A 23,313-nucleotide genomic window follows, 5' to 3' on the forward strand; every position below is an offset into this window, starting at 1 on the left:
TGTAAGGGAGGGAAAAAAGCTTGTTCGCTGCCCCTCCCTTTTTGCTCTTGTTTTGCTGTTTTTCTGCCACTATGTGCCATGAACTATTGCCCTCTGCCATGTGCCACTCTGCCTTGCAGTCTGTGGAGTGTGGACTGAAACCTTCACAAACTGTGAGTTAAATAAACCTTTCCCTCTTTTACTTGGGTGTCAGGTATTTTGTCTCACCAAGGAGAGAGAAAAGTAACCAAGACATCTGGCAGTTAAGCATCACTAATTTTATCTCTAAGCAATTCTTTTTTTCCTGAATCGAATATTTCCTTTACTTTTATATTACCAGTCCAAACAAAAGAACTTGTTTGTAATGTGAGCAATCCAAGTTCAAATAAACCTAAGGTGAAATTCTGCAGAAGCAGCTGATACCTGCACACCAAAATGCTGATTTGTGTACTTCTAAACTATAGAGGCTCCTTAATTGAGTTTTCATGAGGACAGTAAAACTCTCACCTACCATGCATGAATTTAAACAATACAATGAAAAATGAAAGCTTTATGTACTCAAAATCCCAATACATATGCAGTAAAACATAGGCCTCTCAACAGCCTCATATTTCATACTCTGTGTCATTCTTATGGGCATTGAAATAACCATAACCTACTGTACCAAGGCCCCAGCTGACCTTGATTTTCCTCTTTTGAGTCATCTCATTTGGTCTGCCCTGCATGATGATTCTCATTTCTTGGCTCTTTTAATAAAGCTAAAGTAGTTGTTGGGCTCCACTCATGTTGGTCTTGTTTACTCCAGAAAGAGCTTCTTAGTCTACAGTTCTGCTCTTCTACCCCAGCATGGAGGAGCTGTAGCCTACTGTGAGGTAGGATCCTCAGGGCCAACTGTGTTTGCTCTGTGCTTTATGGCTGGAAAAGATTCCCAGCACATTTGTAGGAAGAGTATCTTTTGAAAAGTCCAGCCTTAAAGTTAGATAAATAACTAAGTCTAAATTTCCCTTAAAAAAGATAGCAAACAAAAAGAACATCCCATCAGTTTAAAGGTTGCTTCCTTGACCTACCTCATCCACTCACCATACTCAGTCTAAATCAGGACCCTTTGTTTTAAAATGTACTTGGACTGTGTTCTTTGTCTCAAAACACGCATCTCACAGAATACACTGGGGTTTCTGAGGGATCAGTGCATTTTTTCTCACTACTGGGTGGGTTCTACCAGAGCTGATGGTGGGTCTGGTATAGTTTAGCATTGTTGTCAGCCTCATCACTGACTCTACTCCTTAAATAATGCAGAATATAAGAATAACTGTAGGGTTGGTGGAGAACAAAAGGAAATAAATATATAAAATAGTCTATAAATACTGTAAAGCATGGGGGCTGGGGATTTAGCTCAGCGGCAAAGCGCCTGCCTGGCAAGCGCAAGGTCGTGAGTTCGGTTCCCCGTACCGGAGAAAAAACCAAAAAAAAAAAAAAAAAAAAAAAAAAAAATACTGTAAAGCACATATATGTAAGTGGGTGTTCATGAGTGTGCACTGAATACTGTGGTTAGCACATGGTAACTATTCCATAAATATTGACGTTTTTAACCCTTCCTTGAAATGTAAACTGGAAAAATCTTTCTTGAGCAGCAATGTAGACACTTACTCTGCTACGTTGCTCACTTTGTTTCCCAACTAAAAGCACCAGACTTACTGGAGTAATGTTTTCTACTCAAGCATATCCCTGAGGCCAAGCCTGGCACCCTACCTCTCAGGACTCTTCAGTTCCCAAATACCCAGTGCTCTCATTCTATATTTAGAGGTTTAAACTGACAAAATTGACAAACTCACATTTCTAAATAAGTCTAAAACTCACCACGTCTCCCTCTACCAACCAAAATGCTTTGGGGAAAAACAGAGAGCCAGAGGGCCACGTGTTAGGAAAAACGAATCCTCTGGCGCACCATCTTGTCTTCCAAAGTGAATCTTCCAGTGTACAAAGTTTGCCTAGAGGCTTAACAGGCACTTTAGTAACGGAGAGAGTTAAAAATAATGACTCATGAAACCTAGATTTATGCTTCAGTCCATTGAAGCAGTCTGACACGTTATGTGGAGCTCAAGGAACGTGTTTGATAAACAACTTGAAAACTCTGGAGGAAAGAACAGCATGTCTCAGTGTCTCTTGCCCTTGATCATCTCTTCTACATAGATGTCATAAATCCCCATCTTGCCTGTTAGCAGTGCTTTAAAACTGTAGGATTCTAGTAAAAACAGGCGGATCTTCTCAACCAACAAGCTCTTAGGATGGTTTTATGAGACGAGGGGAGAAAGGGAGGAGGGAGACGAAAAGAGGGAAAAGAAAATCAAGGAAGGAATTGAGGAGAGAGGGTGGAAGAGAGGGAGGGATGAAGAGAGGGAGGGATGAAGAGAGGGAGGGAGGGATGAAGAGAGGGAGGGAGGGATGAAGAGAGGGAGGGAGGGAGGGAGCGACGAAGGAAGGAAGGAAGGAAGGAAGGAAGGAAGGAAGGAAGGAAGAAAGGAAGGGAGGGAAGGAGGAAGGAAGATAAATGAGAAAAGATGAAGGTCCCCAAATCACTGGCTAGGAAGTGGCAGTTTCTTCACTGCAGGAACGCAGCAGTTTTGGAGGCAAAGGGTGCCTCTTTGAGTTCTTGGAGTAGAGACCGCTGTGGGTTGGTCTGGAGAGAGGAGCGCAAGGGCAGCAATTTTAATATCTTTGCTTAGGAAGAAGCTAATGAGTAAGTCAGACCATGACTGTCAGGTTTTGGACAAAGTGATTCAACTTTAAAAGTTGTAGTTAGGACTGTTAAACAAAAATAGAGGCGGGTGGAAAAGGAGCAGGAAAATGGGGTGGGGTGGGGTGCGGGCACAAGAGGAGGAAGGTGAAAGTATGCTATGGCTTTCTCCACGTGCCTGCTCGCTCCCCACTCCCTCCAGAAGCGAGGAAAGTTCCGGGGTGGGCGAGGACGCTCGGTCTCCAGACCAGCGACGCCCGGGCGCCACGGTCCCCTCTCGGGGAGGCGAAGGCAGGGCCCCCTCCCGCCCGGCCTGTCCGGAGAGCAGGGCTGCGGCGCCCGCGGCCCGCCTCCTCCTGGGGAGCTGAGCGCGAGCGGGGCTGAGACTCCCGGGCAGGAGGCGGCGCGGGGCCTGGGCTGAGTCCGCGGCGACCGCACGGCCTGCGGGACCCCGCGGTGGCCCACGCGCCCGCCCCGGGTCCTGGGAAGCGGGGTTCTCAGCCGGAGGGAGCGCTATGTTAGTTAGTTAGGGTTAGGAGGCGCTTTTTTGCTCACTGGGCCGCCTGGAGGGTGTACGGGGTCCGCGAACGCCTGGAGCACCCGGACCCCGAGGGACCCTGGAAGCGCAGAGCGCGGACCAGACCCGACGAGCCCGCCGCGCTCCCGGGACGCCCGGCCCCCAGCCTGGAGGCCACCACGCTCCCCGCCCGGGACCCGCGACCTCACTTGCTTCTTAGTTCTTCAGAGAAGTTTTGGGGGGACCGACTCACGTCTGCGCTGTGCGGAAACTGCTCTGCTGGGCGGGAAGGGCGCCGGGGGCAGGAGCGACGGCAGCGCCTCCCTCGGCCCGGGCCGGCGGGCAAGCGTCCGTCCAGCAGCTGCGGCCCTGGCCCAGGTGACGCCCGGCCGTGCTCGCTCTCCGGGGCGCAGCTTCGCCGGGCCCGCCCTCCGCGTGCATGTGCGGGGCGCGGGGCGCGGGCTCTGCCGCCGGGCCTCGGGGAGACCTCGTGCATGGCCGCCCGGGGGGGACCCCCGCCCCCGCCGCCCACTGCGCGGGCGCGGGCCGGTCTGCAAGAGCCGTAGCTATGGGCGCCCTGGCCGGCTGCTGGGTCCTGAGCCTCCTGGCCTACGCGTACCTGTCCTGGGGCCAGGGCCTAGAGGACAAGGAAGAGGAAGGGTCCCGGCGAGCTCAAGCTGCTGAGAGTCCCGGGCCCGCGCAGCCGCACCTCATCTTCATCCTCGCGGATGATCAGGGATTTAGAGATGTGGGCTACCACGGCTCTGAGATAAGGACGCCCACTCTGGACAGGCTGGCTGCCCAAGGAGTTAAACTGGAGAACTACTATGTCCAGCCCATTTGCACGCCGTCCAGGAGTCAGTTTATTACTGGAAGGTAAGAGTTACTGCTTCTTATATTCATGCCTTGGAGAAATCTTTTAATTACAATCCAGCTTCTGTTTTTAAGGGATTAAAAGAAAATATGGTGAATGAATGAATGATGTATGGTGTTAGCTTATTAAAATGAATGTCTTAATTACTAGACAATGTAGTTTCTACTCATCTAGTTTTGCTTTATGCTCTGAACCACCTGTGAGATTTTGAATGAGGTCAGGACCTGTTAACATTATTCCACCAACCGGAGGAATTCTAGAAGTCTCCTATTCCAAATTTATTCTGCCTCCTGAACACTCAGATCTTGTTTCAGGTGTGGCTTTTCTGCAACTTTTGGGTTGTTCTTAAGTTTAGAACTGAATGATCAAAGCACCGGGTCATCTCAGAGAGAAAGAGACCTTAAACACAAATGGAAGGTAATGTAAAATATATGTGTTGTATACAGGACACTGCTTGGGTCTTCAATGGATGATTTTATCTTATGGTATCATGAATGAAGACAGACTTAATTAGTGAGACAATTCTCAAAATGCAGGGAAATTCAGTGGTAATGGTGGGCAGGGGTTAGATTTCATCTGAAGTTTACTGCTCCTCTCCTGTCTGGAAATCTGAGCAACTGGCAAAATTCAGATTATCTGGCTGCTTAAGGGAAGTGTTTTTAATGTTGTCATCACTTTGCTACATAGCTAAATCTTCTACTGAAGTGATTCACTTCTGTTCACTTCTTTTCTATTTTACACTATCCTATCAGAAGATGGGTGACGGTAATTGACTTCAGGGTCCAAATTGAGTCTGGATTTAAGATAAAGAAGGAAGGCTGGGGTCAAGTTGCTCCTAGACAGAGGTAGAAGAGAAGCTTCAACCTGTGGACCTTGCCTGGATTTCAGTTGCAGGACAGGGAACCTTTGCTTTGGTTAAGTTGTTCTTGGAACTGGATCTCTTCAGAGTAGCCAGCATCCTTTGGAAAAGTAAAGACTACAGTATTTTGTAGAAATCTCTGTCTTGCTGAGACTTTTGCTTACAGCATAATTTCCACTGCTAGCAAACTCAAAATTTAGCATCACTCTAAACTAAAAGAGGAAAGAAAGAGAAAAAGTACCCCATATACAGACTGATCTTGAAGGTTAATTGTGGCATTTTTAAGTCAAGAGGATTTGATTATAAAAGAGCAGATTGTTGACTGGAAAATAAAAGGTCCATCTGGTGGCCTGGAGGTCAAGTTCTTTATGCCTAATCCCAGCCATGCTTATATTTGTCTCGTAAAACAAATGTGTCTGAAGTCTCACTAGACTGCTTCAACTAATTTATAGAAATAAGATTTGCACAGATGGCCAACTGTGATTGAAAATTTGTGACTGAATGATGTGAATTTATTTTTCACAGTACAGTGTATAGTCAAACAAGTGTATTCACCAAACAAGAAAATTTAGTTCTGAAACGTCTTGCACTGTTGAGATATCTAGTTTTTATCTTTTAATCTTTATATTACTTAGTAAGATGAAAGAAAACTAAGCTGGAAATAATTCCCTTTTTTTATCTTTGGTGAAAGATTGAGTCTTCTGTACTTTCCATGTGATCAAACATTTAATGAGAATATTTCTTTCCATATTAAAATTTTCTACTCAGCACAGCAAGTTGCACAACTGTTTTATAGCCAAAAAGTTCAAGTAGCTACTGTGATTTGATTTAAATTTCTATTTGAATTAAAGTGCTGAAGACGTTTCACTTGTAGTTCCCCTTTCAGACAAATTGCTGGAACTTTCCTTTAAATGAACACAGATGTAAGAAAGAAAGTGGTTATTGAAACCTAGTTCCAGGCTTACTATTAACACTGTGGAGCCCAAAGAATATGGTTATTTATCCTCTCTATGAGAACATGTCTAGGCTTTCTGGATCCTCTGAGTAAAAAAGGAAGCAATAAAATCCCAAGTGGACTGAATTATTTGAAGGGGGAAAATAGGTTATGTGAAAGAGGTTATGTGAGAGTACTCAAATATCTTTACCTGACCAAAAAAAATTTAAATGATCAAAGATGAATTTACTTTTGATACTACTAACTAAACAGTACTACCTCCATGCTTTGCTGGAGTCAAATTTAAAAGTTTATCTTTATTTTCTGCTGCACAAATCTGTAATACATTCCAGACTCCTTTAATCTTTTAGCCTGGCACTATTGTGTATTAATCAGCCAATCAGCATTTGTATGCAGAATCTTGTACAAAAGCTGAGGAATAAATAAGACGGCCCTTTCTCCAGATAGTAGTTCTCAAATTTGAGTATGCGACAAAGCACCAAAAATACTAGTTAACATACAGAGTTGTGTGTTCAACAAGTTATTCAGCTTCAAAATGTCTGAGTTTGAGCCTAGAAATCACTAGTAACTTAATGAGTATGTCAGGTTATTCTGATTAGAGTGCTAATAATAATAAATTAAGAGCATTAATACACATGCTGGCACCTGCTGAACAGTCATTGTGTTCCTGGATGATGTATTTGACATGTGTTATCTCGCGGAATCCTTAGTGCAGTTCCAAGTGTTACTTGGTAGTGTTTCCCCTATTTTACATGCATGTGCTGTACATAGCAGATTCCAGTTGCTTGACTTGGAGAAAGAGCACTCCTAGGTATTCAAAGTTGACTTGGTGAAATAAGAAGTTGATAGGAAGGTGCATGGACAAATATGTGAATGTTTAAATTTTTAAAGTGTTAATACAGTAAAAGACACATGTACACTCGTCTCACTCAAAATGCTCCCCCTCACTTGTAACACACTTATCCCATCATTCTTGCCACTTTCCGAAACAGTTCTGGAAGTCTTCTTTCTTGAGTGTCTTTCTTTATGCTCTCTAGACTGCCTCAGTGTCCTGAATCCGTTCAAAACATTTACTTGTCATGGTCATTTTGACTTTGAGGTTGACCCAGAAATCACATGGTACCATATCCAATGAATAAGGTGGATGAGGGCAAATCATAATGTCCCTAAAAGCCTACCTTTCCATTGAATGGCACTGGGAAGTCCATTCACTATGTATTTTATCACACCTTGTAAAGACACTCAGGAAAGAGGACTTCCAGAATTGCTTCAGAGAGTGGCAATACCAATGGGATAAGAGCATTTAAAGCAAGGGTAAGTATTTTGAGAGTGATCAGTGGCAATGTGTCTTATACCATAATAATTTTTTACATTTAAATATGTACCTTACTTTTTGATCAGCCCTTGTTTGATTTACCTCAAGGTAATAGTCTTAGTTTTTTAAGTGTCTCATTAATGACATGTTAATAACAGCATTGAATTAAGGCTTCAGAAAAAAATGTTTTGCAAAATTTGGACATGCATTTATTTATTCCGCTTGAAAACCATATTGACCATTTTTAAAAATGCAAAGGTTACTTGTATAATGCATTTTTGTAATAAGATATTTGGCAAATTCATTTCATTTAAAGCACCCCCTAACTGCTCTTCCTTGCCAAAGATAAACACTCTTGATTTCCAATAATTGAAATAAATTTTTCCTACTTCTGAACTTTATATGAATGAAATTATTCTTTTTGTCTAGCTTATTTCAACATTGTGTTTGTGAAATTTTTCCAAGTTGTTGCCTGGGGATACAATTTGTTCCTTTCCATTATTGGATAGTGTTCCTTTGTTTAAACATACTGTAATTTATTTATCCATTCTAAGGTTGGTGAACCTTTGGGTAGTTTCCATTGTTGGGCTGTTATGAATAGTGCTGGCATAAACAGGCTTGTCTAAGTTCTGGGTGGACATGTATATGCATTTCTATTGACTATCTAGAAGGAAATGGAATTGCTGGATGGTAGGGATGTTTATGTTCAGGTTTTACAGGTAATGCCCAACAATTCTCAAAGTGATGCTACCAGTTTATGCTGTCACTAGCAATTGTGTGGAAAGTTTCATTTGCTGTGCATCCTTGCCAAAAATTTTTTTTTTCATGTCAGTGTTTATGGTCATTGTACACTGGCTTAAATTTGCATTTCCCTGATAACTAATGTGGTTGAACGTCTTTATATTTTTATGCACCATTTCACTGTTCCCTCTTAAGAACTATTTATTCAGATATTTTTCATGCTTCTTCTTTAAATGATTGTCTTCTCCTTATAGACTTGTGGTAATTATTTGAATATTCTACTTCTTTGCCAGATACTTGTATTGTGAGTATCTTCTTCCATTCTGTGGTTTCTTTTTTATTTTTAATAGTGATTGTTTTGGTTTGGTTTGGTTTTGGTGAGTAGGTTTTAACTTTATTATAATCCAGTTTACATTCTTTTTCATTTTATGTTTTATTTAAGATATTTTAGTATAAGTCATCATGACAATAGTCTTTTTTCCCTAAAATTTTTATTATTTTCTTTTTACATTTCTATCTTCAATTTATCTTAAATTAATTTTTTAGTATGGTGTAAATCAGAGTTAGCTACCTTTTCCAAATGCACATCTCTTTGGTTTTCCCTGTCATGAAGAAGGTGAATTGCAGTACCACATCTGAAGAATCTGATAAACGTCCATCCATGTATGGGCTGTTTCGGGGCCTATCTCGTTCCATTGGCTATCCATGTGTCAAGAGTACAGTCCTCTAGGTACTACAGCTTTGTAACATTGATATCTAGAATGGATACCCTCCTCCTTGTTCTTCAAAATTGCTGTGGCTGTTCTTTGCCAGTTTATTCATTTTAATAGGAAAGAAGAGATACAAGTGCGCAGATGCAAATAGTTTGGAAGATTGGGTTTGGGGGCTATAAAAGGTAATTTTGTTCTAAATTATCTTATTTTCCTAAGTACTATATGTAAAATCATCAGCAGAGAATGAAGAGAGAGACAATACAAAATACTTTTCTAGGAGAGTGACAAAGTGAGTTGAGTAGAGAAATATGGTAAATACACTGAGCACTAATGAAAGCCCACTTGAGACTTAGGGTCTTAAATTCTAACAGAGACAGTCACCACTGATTTGCTTTGCTCCTGCCAGGCTCAGTTGCTAGTGTGCAGGTGAAGCATAGCCAAGAGGTGGGCTTAGTTTGGCTTGCGGGGGCTTCCCAAATGAATTGAAGGGCGGAACAGAGATTTGAATGCAGACTGTGGGGGGATCAAAAGTGGATTAGAGTAATGTGAGAAATCTACAGTAAATTTGGAAACCTAAAAAGGTAGATAATAGTGATTGAGAAGTATATGCTTGTGACCAAAATATTGTAAGTAGGACAGTGTTGAAATGAGAAAAGAATAAGCGCCAAGGAAAGATGGAAGAAATCACCTTTGAAATGAGGAACGCAAGGTATTAGAAGGACGTGGTGTTAGATGATCATTCTCCTAGATCTCTAATATTCAGAATTATGAGAAAGATAGTTATGAAGAGAACAGTGGCCCGATGCTGGAGTCATCTATGAATGAGGGACCAGGGAAGGACCTGGCATTGGTTAGAAGACTGTAACTGGAAAGCTAGTTGGTCTGTTGACTGTTGCCTTGCTCTTCACAAGAGGAAATAGCAAAGATTTGGTTTTAATTATGACTAGTTTCTGGAGATTAACAAATCTCACAAGGAAGAGTCAGGTGAAGGTTAGGGCAACAAGGTTTAGAGAGTTCATTTTGTGTCTGTGTACACGCCCCCGCTCCCCCCCCACACAGATTTCCCCTCAGCTCATAAAGTCAAGGTCAAGTATGCTCCTCCTTCCATACATTTCTTTTATTCGAGGTCTAGTTTTAAGTAGGATTCTACACCCAGAGAGTACTCAGTACAAGTTGCTAAGAGTTCACTCATTTATAAATAATTAATACTTATTTAGAAAAATAAATGTTCAGAAGAACTAGACATTTCCTTCAAGCCTTACTTCAACTTTGCAAAAATTAACATAACAAGGGGACAAGGCAGTTTTTACAGCATATACCATATTTCATAAAGAATAGCTCAGTGGTCAAGATCATTCAACAGACAGGTGCCTGTTTCTGTCTGACCCTGTGAGTTTTCTGACAGTAGAATCGTAGTCAAGTAAGCTATTGGCACATCCTGATGATCAAAGTCCCCAATGTTAAGTGAGTCTTTTTAAAAAGGTGCCCTTTGAAATGAAGCCCTGTTCAGGTAATACTGTTGAGTTTCTTAAATAACTGTTCTCCAGGGTAGAAACGCATCCAAGTGCAGAGGGCTGAGAACATCTGGTTTCATACGGTGACTTTTCTCAGAGATCAAAATGGAGGACCCAGAGCCTTAGAGCTTTTAATATGAGTTCAGTATGAAAGCTCTTTTAAAGTTTGGTTTCATTCTATTCTTTTCCTATAGCAGTATTCTAGAATTAATTTTGATTTAATCTTTCCCTGTATTTTACTTTGATGTAGTTTGTTGACATATTCTTTTAGCACACTAATTATTAAGTGTTCCCAGTAGTGTCACTTCATTAAGGCATCTATTTCTCCTTTGTGCTCTAAAAAGACTTCCTACCTTCGTTCTTTTACTCCCTCTCTTCCAATTCACCCAACACACTGCATTACTGAAACATGACTCGCATTACTTCAGCACCCTCAGAAAACACCCTCCTTTCTCCCCTATTGATGACCAAATAATGGGAAAAGAAATTAAGTTTTACTGAGGTCCTTCATGTGCCACTTGCTTTTCAGACATACTGTCATTTGATCTTCATATCCACCCTGAAGGTAAGACATTTTTTATTATTTTGAAAATTATATATGAAATATTAACAAATGCCCTCATTCCATGAATAGAATATAAAAATTTTAGTGGGATTATGAATTGGTAAAGATCATACAGCTTCTCTGATGCAGAATGGATATTTGAACGTAAACTTACGTAATTTCAACAAAACCCTTACTGTTTTCATCAAAACTTGTTGTGTTGCCTATAAAAATGGTAAGCATGTTTATCCTGTCTTCAAAGTTTAGCCTCTTACCTTCTCAGTCTGTGCTCCATAATCGAGCACAGTTTGGAGTTTCAGTGACACATCTTGACTCTTTTCTTTCTCACACTGTCCCCACTCCTTAGAATTCACACCGTTTCTCTCTTTGCCTAAATGACAGCCAGTCATCAGACACAGCTAAAATACCACAGTCTCATACAGCTTTCCATCATTCCTTAGCCAGAAATAATTTATCTCAATGACGACCTTACATAATTCTTTCTCTAACTGCCTTATTAGGCATGATTTCTCACGTATTCATAGCTCTTACTAAACTGTCTACCTCCCTCACTGGTCCCCTGAGAAGCAAGACTTGGATTTATGATCTCAATAAATCTAACAGTACCCAATCCCATGTTTTCCACTAATAGGAACTAAATAAGTGTGTGAACAACGAATGAATGAATAGATGAATAAATGGTTTTTTATTTCCCTCTAGCAGACAAGGTGACAGAGCAGAAATGACATAGAATTTATAGTGAGGAAGTATTAGTTACAGGGTTGATTTAACAAACAGGTGACTGACTGTGACCTTGAATAAGTCATTTAATCTTTCTAAGACACATTGTTTTCTTCCGTAGAAAAAGAAAAATGCTATTATTTCCCTTTCCAACCTTAAAAGTTATTCCACTGATAGCTAGGAAAACATACGTGAAAATACTTAGAGAACTTTTACATATTGTATAATTTTAAATAAAAATGATTTTATGTTACAGCTATATCTCCATACTTTTTAATTAATATGAATATTACAAGAACTGCTTATTTGTGCTTTTGCAAAGCTTTTGGTGAGCTCAAATATCTCTTTGCTGAAGCCAGCATCAACAAAAAGAGTTAAAACTGTTTCCTATATGTTTTCATTTTAGTGTTTTTATCTGGCAAATTTTTCCACATGATTCTGTTAGTTCTAAGCTGTCCAGGAAGGTGATTAGGGGTAGTGCTTTGTTTTGTTTTGTTTTGTTTTTTTAATTTGTGTACTTGCAGACTGTTCTAATTGTCTTTGTTTGTCATGCTTGCCAGAACCTGTTGGAACCCTGCAGAGCCTGGGACAAGTGAAATATGTAAATGGTCATGTTCAAAGTATAATGCTCAATGAGAAGAATGGAAAATAGGACAATGGAAAAGCCAGTGATTAGTCTTCAAATTCTTCCAATTAATAATTTTAAAATGTTTTATTGAATAACAGCATATCTCATTGCTCTCTGAGTGCCAGCTCACCCCAGGGACCACCCCAAGTAGGTACACAAAAATAGTCTTGAATTAGTGCAGTGTTCCAGGATTCAAGTGAATAAGACTTCATGTGCTCTGTGATTACTATTTTAGTGACTTCCTAAGTGAAGATACAGTGGTACCTAAATCTGCATTTACACTGTGCAATGGGGCCTGAGTGAGATTTCTACAACACAGTCCATATTTTGCCACTCTCTTGCCTAAAATTTTTAGCAACCTCCGTTTTCTGTAGACCCTGGGTTAATTCCTAAGAAGACCGTAAGGTCCTGCAAATTTCAGCCTCTGATAAGCTTTCACTACAATTTTCCTGACTTCTCCACTAACACCCCCTTTAGGTTATTGCTGCCAAGGAACTTGTCCTTTCCCACAGAGCTCAGCCCCCTTACCCTTGGTTTCTTTCTAAAAAATGGTCAATTTTCATATATCATTGCTCATCAACTAAGATATTATCCTACCATATTTAAAAGAATTAGGTGAACATAGATGTTCAGATTGGTAGCAACCTTAACAAATGTTCAAGTGTAATTGGAAACTACCATATACAGAGGAAGCAGTGGGTATTGTATTAAATATCTGGGCATAGCTACCAGTTCCCCACTCACAGTGAGCCTTCCTTGAGTTAGAGTCTGAGTTCCCACATCCAGTGAGATGAATGAGAATTTAACAGACTGCTACCTTCTGGTGTAGTATTATTTTATCTTTATTTTATTTTAATTTTTGTCTTTGAGACAGGGTCTCACTATGCAGTTCAGGCTGGCCTTGAGCTCACTCTGTAGCACAGGCTGGTCTCGGACTCACAACTATCCTCCTGCCTCAGCCTCCTGAGTGCTGGGATTACAGTCGAGCACCTGGCCTGGTCCTCATTAAATGAAACTGGATTGGCAAAAGTCAGTGGAGCATTGTTAGGCATAGAATAAATGAGCAATACATTCTAGTTTTAGGTTTAACTGAATTCTTTGGGGATTTATTGTGAATAGAAAATCCAAAGTTTCAGCTACTTTTATAAACTTTTTCTGAAATAGGTATGTGGAGAGTCCTTACTAGAAATTGTGATAACACTGACAAGCCTTTGGGTTTACCTATAGGTAGGCAACCCACACCTTTTCCTCAGTGTAACAATTGTGACAACAAAAATAAGTGAGAGAATTATAGCTCAAAGAGATGGTGCTTATCATTCTTTCCAATTTTATAACAATGATTGGGAGCCTGCTCTCACTAACAGAATCAATAATAAAATGTCTCTGCCGTATTACTGAAACCAAATTATTTTTTTAAAAAACTTGACCTGGTGGGGAAATAAGCCAGAAAATAACCTCCAGGTCATTGTCCGCTTGCTGAGGAGATGCACTGCTATGCTTTCTCAGTACTTGATTGTCCTCAAGCCTGGTGGAGACCATAAAGGAGCTGGGAAGAGAATGGAAATGAACTGGCCCTTGTGTGTATGGGGAGGACCAATGTCCTCTGCACAGGGTCCACAGGCTTGGTAGGTATTGTTTGGAAACCTTCAGTACCTAAGAAAGTCCATCCAGCAGGTGGATATAGTCCCAACATCTGGAGTGGCAACTAGTACTTGAAATTATATTCATGCCCATAAATCTAAAATAGACATTCAGAAATGCTCAGCAGTCCTTTTACCTTCCTTTATTATATGTTCCATTCTTCAGAATTATTTCCAATTTTTTCTCATCTCTTCAGACTTCCAGTATCCCCTCATCACTCATTACCTTACTTTGGAATCCCACTGAAAGATCACAAAAAGTTTTCTCTTTTGTATTACCAGTGCCAACTTTACCACCCTACCAGCTGTGTTTCTGCCTTGCTCCTCCCAGAATGTATTGAAGTGTGTCCATCAGTGAAAGACCCAGCCTCCCTAAGCTCCTTCTTATGTCTTCTGGGACATAATTTCCATATTATTTTACCTTCCCTCCCATTTGTTACTGATATTTGTTCTCTACCAAATCATTTCTGTGTGTACATAAGTGATTTTCAATTCATTCTATCTAAAAATAAGCCAAAAGAACGTGAGCACCAGACTTGGCCCAACTTGTATCTAGCAAAATTTCTTGAGTTATCTGCACATGCTAACCCCATTTCATTTATTAACCTATACCATAGTAATCATTCATGTAAATTTGATAGTAAACCTCTGTACTCAATTTCTACCACAAGTAATCTATACAATGGTTTTAATGAATCTAGAATTCATTGGATATATATATATATATAAGAAGATAATTGGATATATATAAGAAGATAATCCCATAATCCTTATTCTGAAGGAGTCAAAGAAAATTTTATTGTTGATTTAGTCTCTAAAACTATCTTCAGAGTTAAATATGTATTCTAGTATTTGAAGACAGTGGGTTTTTAAAAGGGTAAGATGATATTAAATGTATTTGAATTGAGCAACTCAGACTCATCAAATTAAATTTTAATATGGTGTAGATATTTTAGCACATTTGAAAGTATAAATTCAAACACTTGAAATCAATTTTTTACTTTGATTGCTGTTTGGTTGTCTTTTTAACCTGTAAAACCTAATTGCATATTTTTCTAGCCAAAGGATTTAAAGTACTAAGAAATATATTTATGTATATTACTTTGTAACATAATCTTCCATTGACTTTATCTACATCTGTATCTCTATATAGCTTTAAACCTCAGAATTCTGGGATAATCATTATTTATCCACATTTTACACTTGAAAAACTCAAGCTTAGAGAAGTCTGGTGTGGTAGCCAATGCCCCACAGTAAGCAGAGAAGCTAGGATTCTAATTTCCACAGTGATTTTTGTATTACTGAGTTGACAGAATGGGTTTGGCAGATCTGAACAGCTTACTATTAGAGTAGAAAGCAGTATAAATGTTATTGAAGCAAACAACAATAAGTATAGTCATTCTAGAAAGCCAGATATTCATTTTCAAACTGGCTTTACCATACAATTTTGGAAAGTTGAAGTAAGTTGTTGCTCTTCATTTGTTTCATATGCAAATCAGGTATGACAGTAATAGTTTACCTTTCAGAATTTCTTAGATTTCTTAAACCATTAAGAAAATACACTTTCTTAAAGTGAGTAACTAAATGCTTTAATGTTATTATCATACTGTCTTAAACATTAAACAAATGTATGTTTTATAAGGTATTTAAACTAGATTTTCAATTTTATCTTGGTGGCTGTTTTTAAGCAACAGTTATCCATTTCTTATAAAATATTCTGACATTGAAAAGTTTTAATATTCTTTCCACATATATCTTACTGATTTTAACTGTTTAAGTATGAACAATCAGACATTTAGAACTGTAAGCAAGACATAATAATCACAGGGAGAACTCATTAAAACATTATTGTTCCCACTCTGGAAGTTTTAGTGTAGAAAGTCAGGAATGGGACCTTCGATTTTGCATTTGTACTAAGTACTGTGGTGATGATAGAGTTGCTGACCTGGGGCTCACACTGCCTAACTCTGCAACAGAGATCTGGTCTCTGGTATTCATCGCTGTTTATTACCATCTTTATCTCTCATCTTTCTACTGCCATTTATTTAACACCTGTGATATGCACATAACTGTCTAAGTACTGTACAGGCAGCAAGTCAGTGGCTCATGTGTCTGCCTCAAACACTGCCTTGCTGGAGGTCTCACAGTTGCGTCTCTCAGAAGAGACAGGTATCCATTAAAGTGTGTCTGCTCTCTCATAATATGAGTGATAAAAAGAGTCCATTTTTGGACAAAGCAGTTGTTCAAGAGCAAAAAGCAACAGAATTTCTGAGAACTCAGTCATGTAATTAAAGGAACCAGGGATGTAAACATTTGGCATATTTCTCTTTTGAGCTTTTCTGTCACCATGCCAACTTGAAGTAAAGAGTCTCATTTAAATCAGAATGTTATGGCTTTGATCTAGTTTTCATTGGTTTGGGGATATATATACATTATTTTTAAATGCTATCACCATTTGAATTAGATAAGAAGTTCCTGACCATAAATAGGGTTAATTGGATCTAAGATTTGCTAAAATTGTTCACTGATTTGTTTCTAAGAATAGAACTTTTTTGGATCTCTTCTCTGATGGACTTCTGAATGATCCCAGATCTCAAAACAACAAAAAAAGTAATTAAAAATAAAGTTTTTGCAACAACAAAAAAGTAATTTAAAATAAAGTTTTTGCAACCAATATTAATGTTATGACATTTAATTCTTACCACAAACCTATGACAGTGGTGAATATTATAATTTCTCAGTTTTATAAAGATTCCAAAGATTAAATGGATATCCTTACAAATTCTATAAGAAAATCATACATTGACTAATTCTGAGTCTTCATGAAATTTTTCATTGCCAGCTAATGTTTTCTGAAATAATGCTTCTTGATTTAATTGGTCTTGTGTTTATTTTCCTAAAATTCATCCATCCATCCATCCATCCATTCATTCATTCATTCATTTATTCATTTGTATTGAGCACCTGCTCAATGATCATTCAGTATTGAGCACCTGTTCTTACTAGCTACTAACTTAAGTACTAAGGAATATATTAATTGGCAAACAGTACAAAAAGTCCTGTTCTACTATTTATAATCCAGTGCAAGGAGACACAAATAAGTAAAATACATAGTATACTCCATAAAGGAATTTAAGGCAAGAGAAAGAATATAGAGTCATAGGCACAGAGAGGGCAATAGTATGGAGGTCAGGAAAGGAGGTCAATAAAGGAGGCAAGAGGGGACACAGTAAACCCATAGCCCTGTGATAGGATCACCTCTGGTGTTTCCTTGCACCTTTAAGAGGGCAGCGCTGCCAGGCTGGACCAGAGAGCAGGCAGGGAGGGTAAGAGGAAGTGGAGTCAAAGCAATTACACAAGCCAGGTCTGTTGTGTGATGCAGATCAAGGCAAGGGCTTTCCCCTCAGTGAGACGTGAGCCTCTAGGGATCTTAGCTCACAAGAGAGACTTCAGATAATTTAAATCGTAACAATTGCTTTAGTGGCTATGTCAAGGATCATCATAGACTTAAGAGTTTCAGCAGGAAGACTTGTTAAAGAGCCCCTTACATTGACCTGTATGAGAAACAGTGGGGTGTGAAGTGATAGGAAGGGTGGATTCTAAGTATATGCCACAGATACACCCCATGAGAGTGTTTGATGCACACCAAATGGGATAGGAAGAAAGGGAAGCACAGAGGACATTCATTCAACTATTAGCAAAAAAAAAAAAAAAAGTGCTTGCTCAAGCATTACGACTGGTCATAAGTGTGATGATTACATTCTGAATTCTGAAGCCCACCAAAGAATAATAGGCTTTGTTTCTCTCTCCTTAACCTGACTCTTGTTTTATAGTTTGAGGGGCTGTGGTTATGGCTATGTCTTTTCATTAGCATAGTAGATGGGTCTTAGTAGTTGAGTCTGTATTTGATTTCTGACTCAGCCACTTACTAAGAATTCAAAAGAAGACAGTGGAAGTGTGGGCTCAGGGCGCTTGTCTGGCCTCGGGGCTGTTCCACGGTGGCATTGACTGCATGACTTTGCTGTTCTCCTCACCTTTCCACCTGAGGCTCATGGTCACGGTTGGGGAGGAGAAAAAAACCAATGAGGAGATCTGATATACAAAACATGAAATTCCAGCTTCCATTAAAATGCAGATACTGCTACTTCAGAGGGGTGGCTGTGTTAAATGTGAAATTGTCCACTTGCACACATTGCTTCCTTTGTTGTGGATTCAGAATCCATATAGTAATTACTGGTTGGCTGTGCATCTGAGTGATACTTGAGAGTTATGATTTTTAGAGATTTACTTCTGGCATGATTTTTTAAAATGAGCAACATCCTTTTGTTTCTTATTTGAAAATGGCTAAAAATGTTATCATTTGCTTTTATTTTTAGAAAATACTCTCTCCCCTCTCTCTCTCGCTTTCTCTGTCTTCTTAAACTTTCCCACATGGTGATCTTTCCTTTGTTCACCAGGAGCAAAACCCTTGTTGAATAACTGATGAACCCCACTGAGAAAATTGTATCACTGCTGTCTTTGGGTGTGGTTTTTTGGGCCCAAGTTAACAGCTGTGCAGACATTGAGAAAATTTACATTGAGATAAGTATCTGTTGCAATAAATTCACCATAGTTGCCACACCTAGTTTGGAAATCAAGATGCCCAACCTTTGCCCAGTATAGCATATTATCCAAAATATTCTCTTTCTTAGATTTTAAGGACAAGCACTGTAAAAGTCTCCCTTTGATGCCAAAGAATATTTTTCCTTACTTTCTTAAAGAATGCTGAGTCTAAGACATCATATACAATTTCAAATCCCTCTATTTGTGTTTTGTATTCTGGTGATTGAACCCAGGGCCTTTTCACAGAGCTACAACTCCAACCCTTCATGTTTTATTTTGAGACAGGGTCTCACCAAGCTACTAAATTGCTTAGGCTAGGCTTGAACTGGTGACCCTCCTACCTCAGCCCTCCAGAGTCCTGGAATTAAAGGCATGCACACCATACCTGGCTCCCTCCCTGTGAAGTTCTAAAAATTGATCTTTTGTCAGCGGGTTTTTCTTAATCTTAAATTCCTTGATTTTAAATCTGTGTGAAACTTCATGCAAGCTGTGATCACTTGTCATGGAACTGTTATTTCACTTCACTGGGCAGGAGCCTGCTCTACGCCTGAATGTCACACTCCTGCAATCTACACGGAACAGCACTGGGGTCTCTTTCCCTCAGTGCTTATTTTTAACTTACAGAAGCTGGCAGATTCACATATGTTTTCCTGCCATTGGTAAACTGCCTTATTTCATTGTTGGACTTAAGACTTCTTCTATGATTTACACATACATTTTCAGTGTGGAACTTTTCACTCAACTGACTTCTTTGAAAAAATGACCTGGTATATAAAATAGACAAAAGCAGAGCTGCTGGAAAAGTTCCGGCACCACCCATTTCCTGCCAGGGGGCACAGGGCACTTCTGCCCAAGCTGTGGGGCTGCTGTCTCATCATATGAAATGCTCAGGCCTCAATCCACTCTGAGGATTCTTGTCCACCCCATCAAGGAAGATAAATTGCTGACTTAATGAAACAAATGAGTGCCATGTTGATAATGTCATTGTGCTCAAAAGACAGACATCATGTCAAAAAATATAACATGGTTGACTCAACAACCAGAGCAAAAAAAGTCACTCAATTCTTAAATAAATGCTTTGACTATATTCTTTCACAAAGCATGGCTTTCATTCTGGACCCTATACCAGAATGAAGTACAGCTGCTAAGAAGGTGCAGTTCAGTAATAATAATTTTAAGGCATTATCATGCTACCATGGAGATGTCAAGGTGCAGGGAGGTATGTGGGAAATAATAGTGAACCAACAATTTCTGGAAAGTACAAAAGATTTTGTAGATAATGTCAGACTTTCAGGTCTTTCTCTTGTCATAAAGTAGCACTTCAGTAACCCAGTGTGAGGAAAGAGTCCAAGGAAACTTTTATTAAATGGCTAAGTTATACATACACAAGGGTATTACAAAACAGATGTAGAAAATTACCACTAGAATTGTTCTCCATTCATGTGTATTTTGTGAAATGCTTATTGCTATTGATTCTCAGTTCCTCACTTTTCACATTATTGCCTCCTTATTATGTTATCAGTATCTCATTATCATTTCTCTAACCCTACAACATAGAAATTATCAGTAAGTGATTGGGTTTGAGAAGAAAAGAATATTGATAACAATAAGAATGGAAAAGAGAACAAAAATTCAAGAGACAGTGATAGGAGGAACATGACTTAATGTTCCGATGAACATATGCTTCAAATGGAGGAAAACTTCCAGTAAAAGTTCTGTTTGGATGGCTGGTAGATCACAGTAACATGAATCAAAATAGGCAGTAGCCAAAATACAAGGTATTATTCTGACTTTACGGCATAATTTCATGCCATCTTTCAGAAACCAAATACCATGTGACAGTACCCACAGTGCAAACATTCTGATGAAACAGCTAATCCCATGTTTGCTTGAGTTGCCAAAGCATCTTTAAAAATCATATTAAATTAACATGAAATAAAGCAGTGACTACCTGTGAAATTTTGGTTTAAATGCTACACATGATCATTGTAACGTTTTAAAATAAAAAATGATAGATCAGAGGCTCTCCTAATAACTATAAATTAAAAAATAAACATGAAAGCCATGAAGTACTATTTCTCTCTTCCCCCAGTGCCTCCTAACAGCTAAAAATTCCATCTCCCTTGACACTGGGAAATTGTTCACAGGTTTACATAGGTCCCTGAGGTTCAAATAGCTAAGTGCTCAGAGTGTTTTATTAGTTTATTATGACTCATGTTTGGCCAGATGACTCAATATTAGGGAATTTGAGTCCTGAAGTCATAATGAGTCCATGCATTTGAAACATTAAACAGAAGATTTTTGAAAGGAAATGTCATGCATATTTAGAGGCAGAGCTGCTAACGAGACAGAACATTGGTCTAGGGGCACAGAAATTTTTTCCTTCCACAATGTGTTGCTGGATTGCAGGGTTTATGTTCTGTGTGAGCCGTTCAGGAAAGAATCCATAGCAACAAAAGGCACATTACTTAATTTCTCAAGACTGGCCTAAAAAGAAATGTTCTCTTCAGACAATTCTAGTTCTTGAAATTTTTTATTGTGGTTTTAATTTCAATTTAAGGAGAAAGATCATTTCTATCACCCTACTCATAAAAAACAAATAGCTTTGATTCTAGAGGATTATCAAAAGGGCTGGTGGTGCATCCCTGTAATCCTAGTACTGTGGGAGGCTGAAGCAAGAGGATTACAAATTCAAACTCAGCCTGGGCCTTTCAGCAACTTGGTGAGACCCTGTCTCAAAATAATATTAAAAGAATAAAGGACTGAGGAGGCTGTAGCTCAGTAGGAAGGAAGATGGAAGGGAGAGAGGGAGGAAGGGGGAACAGGGAGGGAGGGAGAGGGAAGGGAAAAAATGGAAAGAAAGTTTGGTGGTGGGGTAGAAATGGTAAGAGGTGTAACTGGTAGGAGGGATTTGGTCATGAAACAAAAAAGAGAGCAATTCTGTAGTAAGTTAAAAAGTAGTCTCTTCAAAAGCAGAGTATTTTCAAGATAGACAGGCTTGAAGGTATGGATGAAGGCAAATTAGAACATGTAAGGTAAATCGTGGAAAGCAAAAGATGAAAGAAATGAAAAAACACTCTTCTCAGCCTATTTGAAATGTGCTTGTCCTTGAAGCACCACATCAATACAGTGTCCTACTCCAGATCCTTGTGCCTTAAAATATATTGCATGTACCTGTGGATGTAGGTAACTGCTAAGGACAAAATATTAAAGTTACTATCCATAGAGAAAAAAGTAGACAATCCATGATGTAAGGACCTGGTGCTTATCAAAGCTAAGAGTTCAAAGATCTTCTATGATTCTCATGTGTCTGATATGGGGAACACAATACAAATAGAAAAATAATGTAGTCCTTAATTTTTGTACACCCAGGTAAATATTAGACCACATCTTGTCTACAGTCATGAAACTGATGACAGTGTGCTGCTGGTATTGCACATAATTTCTTAACCCCAATTTTTCTTCTATACCTCATTCATCAAGTAGACTGGATTTTTATAGGGCAACACTTTATGCTCAAGAACATTCATAAGATGGCCAGTTTTTCTTCTTTTTTACCAGATTGTCTAACGCCAAGTTGCACCAGCAGGTCTGGTGTTCAGCTTGATTTTCGATGGTACACTTGGAAAAGTGTGATTGGAGGAAGTAGTCTCTCTTCTGGCAGTAGCAACAGCTGGATAGCATCCCTAATTAGATTGCAGGCAAAATAAGGCTGCATTTATAATTTTCCATATGCTGGGTTACAGTCTCTTTCCAAAAGGTTCTCAAAAACAACATGCAAATTTAAAAAGATTTGCCACACTTATATATGCCACTCAATATGAAGTTGTTTTTCTTGAGCATCTCAGCATGGAACATAGAATAGTAATCACAAAAACTTTAACTTAGAAGATGCTAACAGACAGGATGTCCTAGGTCTCTGTGCTTGTGCTGTTAGTCACTTATTCATAAATATTTCAAGACTGCATTGCATCATGAAATAGAGAGGTATCTCAGCTTTATACATGAAATTCTAGCTCACTTTTAAGTTTTTCCTCACATAAGCAATTTGTAGTCTTTCTTGCAAGTTAGTTACTTTTTAAACAACTGAAACACAAAAGAAGCAAATCGCTGTGCTCAACAGACAAATGAATCATCCCCTTGGAATCAGAAAGCCCACTTTGCACACTTGTGGTTGTTTTCCTGTGCTCGTGATTTTACAGTGAAAGCTTTCCATCTGTTCCAATTTTCTGTTAGGTTTTTCTCATGAGTGAGTGCTGGACTTCATTAAAAACTTTTTCTGCATCTATTGAGATGATCATGTGATTTTTTTTACTCTGGCTCTGTGATATGGTATATTACATTTATTGATCTGCATCTGTTGAACCACCCCTGTACTCCTGGGATAAATACCACCTGCTCATGGTATATAATCTTGGTGATTTGTTGAATTCTTTTTGCTAGTAACTTATTGGGGATTTTTGCATCTATGTTCACTAGAGAAATGGGTCTGTAGTTCTCTTTTTTGGTTTGGTCTTACTCTGGCTTTGGTATCAAGGTACTAGTTGCCTCCAGGAATGAGTTAGGAAGTTTTGCTTCCATTTCAATTTCATTAAAGAGTTTGAAGAATATTGGCGTTAAGTCTTCTCTAAATTTCTTGTAGAATTGAGGAGTGAATTCATCAGGATCTGGGCTTTTCTTTGTTGGTAAGGTTTTAATTACATTTTCAATCTCCTTAACTGATATAGGATTAATTAGAATTTGTATACTTTTTGATTCAATTTATGTAATTCATATGTATCTAGGAATCTGTCTGTTTCTTCTATGGTTTCCATCTTATGACAGGAAAGTTTTTCAAAGTAGTACTGATGAACTTCTGAATTTCCACAGAATCTGTAGTGCTTTCACCCTTCATTCCTCAATGCATGAATTTGAGTCTTTTCTTTCTTTTTTTCTGATAAAGCTGGCTAAAGAAAGC

At 39.0% G+C, this 23,313-nt stretch overlaps 1 protein-coding gene across 1 annotated transcript in view; it reads left to right on the forward strand.

The window, feature by feature from the left end:
- Nucleotides 1–3,649: 3,649 nt before the first annotated feature.
- Nucleotides 3,650–23,313, forward strand: part of Arsj (arylsulfatase family, member J) — a 62,588-nt gene continuing 42,924 nt past the window's right edge. The window contains exon 1 of the mRNA XM_005386815.2: nt 3,650–4,106. Within this exon, the coding sequence (XP_005386872.2) occupies nt 3,670–4,106 (437 nt within the window). The 5' untranslated portion in view covers nt 3,650–3,669. The remainder of the gene's footprint in view (nt 4,107–23,313) is intronic.

The sequence above is a fragment of the Chinchilla lanigera genome, unplaced genomic scaffold (assembly GCF_000276665.1).
Source record: "Chinchilla lanigera isolate Chin_1 unplaced genomic scaffold, ChiLan1.0 scaffold00027, whole genome shotgun sequence".
NCBI lineage: Eukaryota > Metazoa > Chordata > Mammalia > Rodentia > Chinchillidae > Chinchilla > Chinchilla lanigera.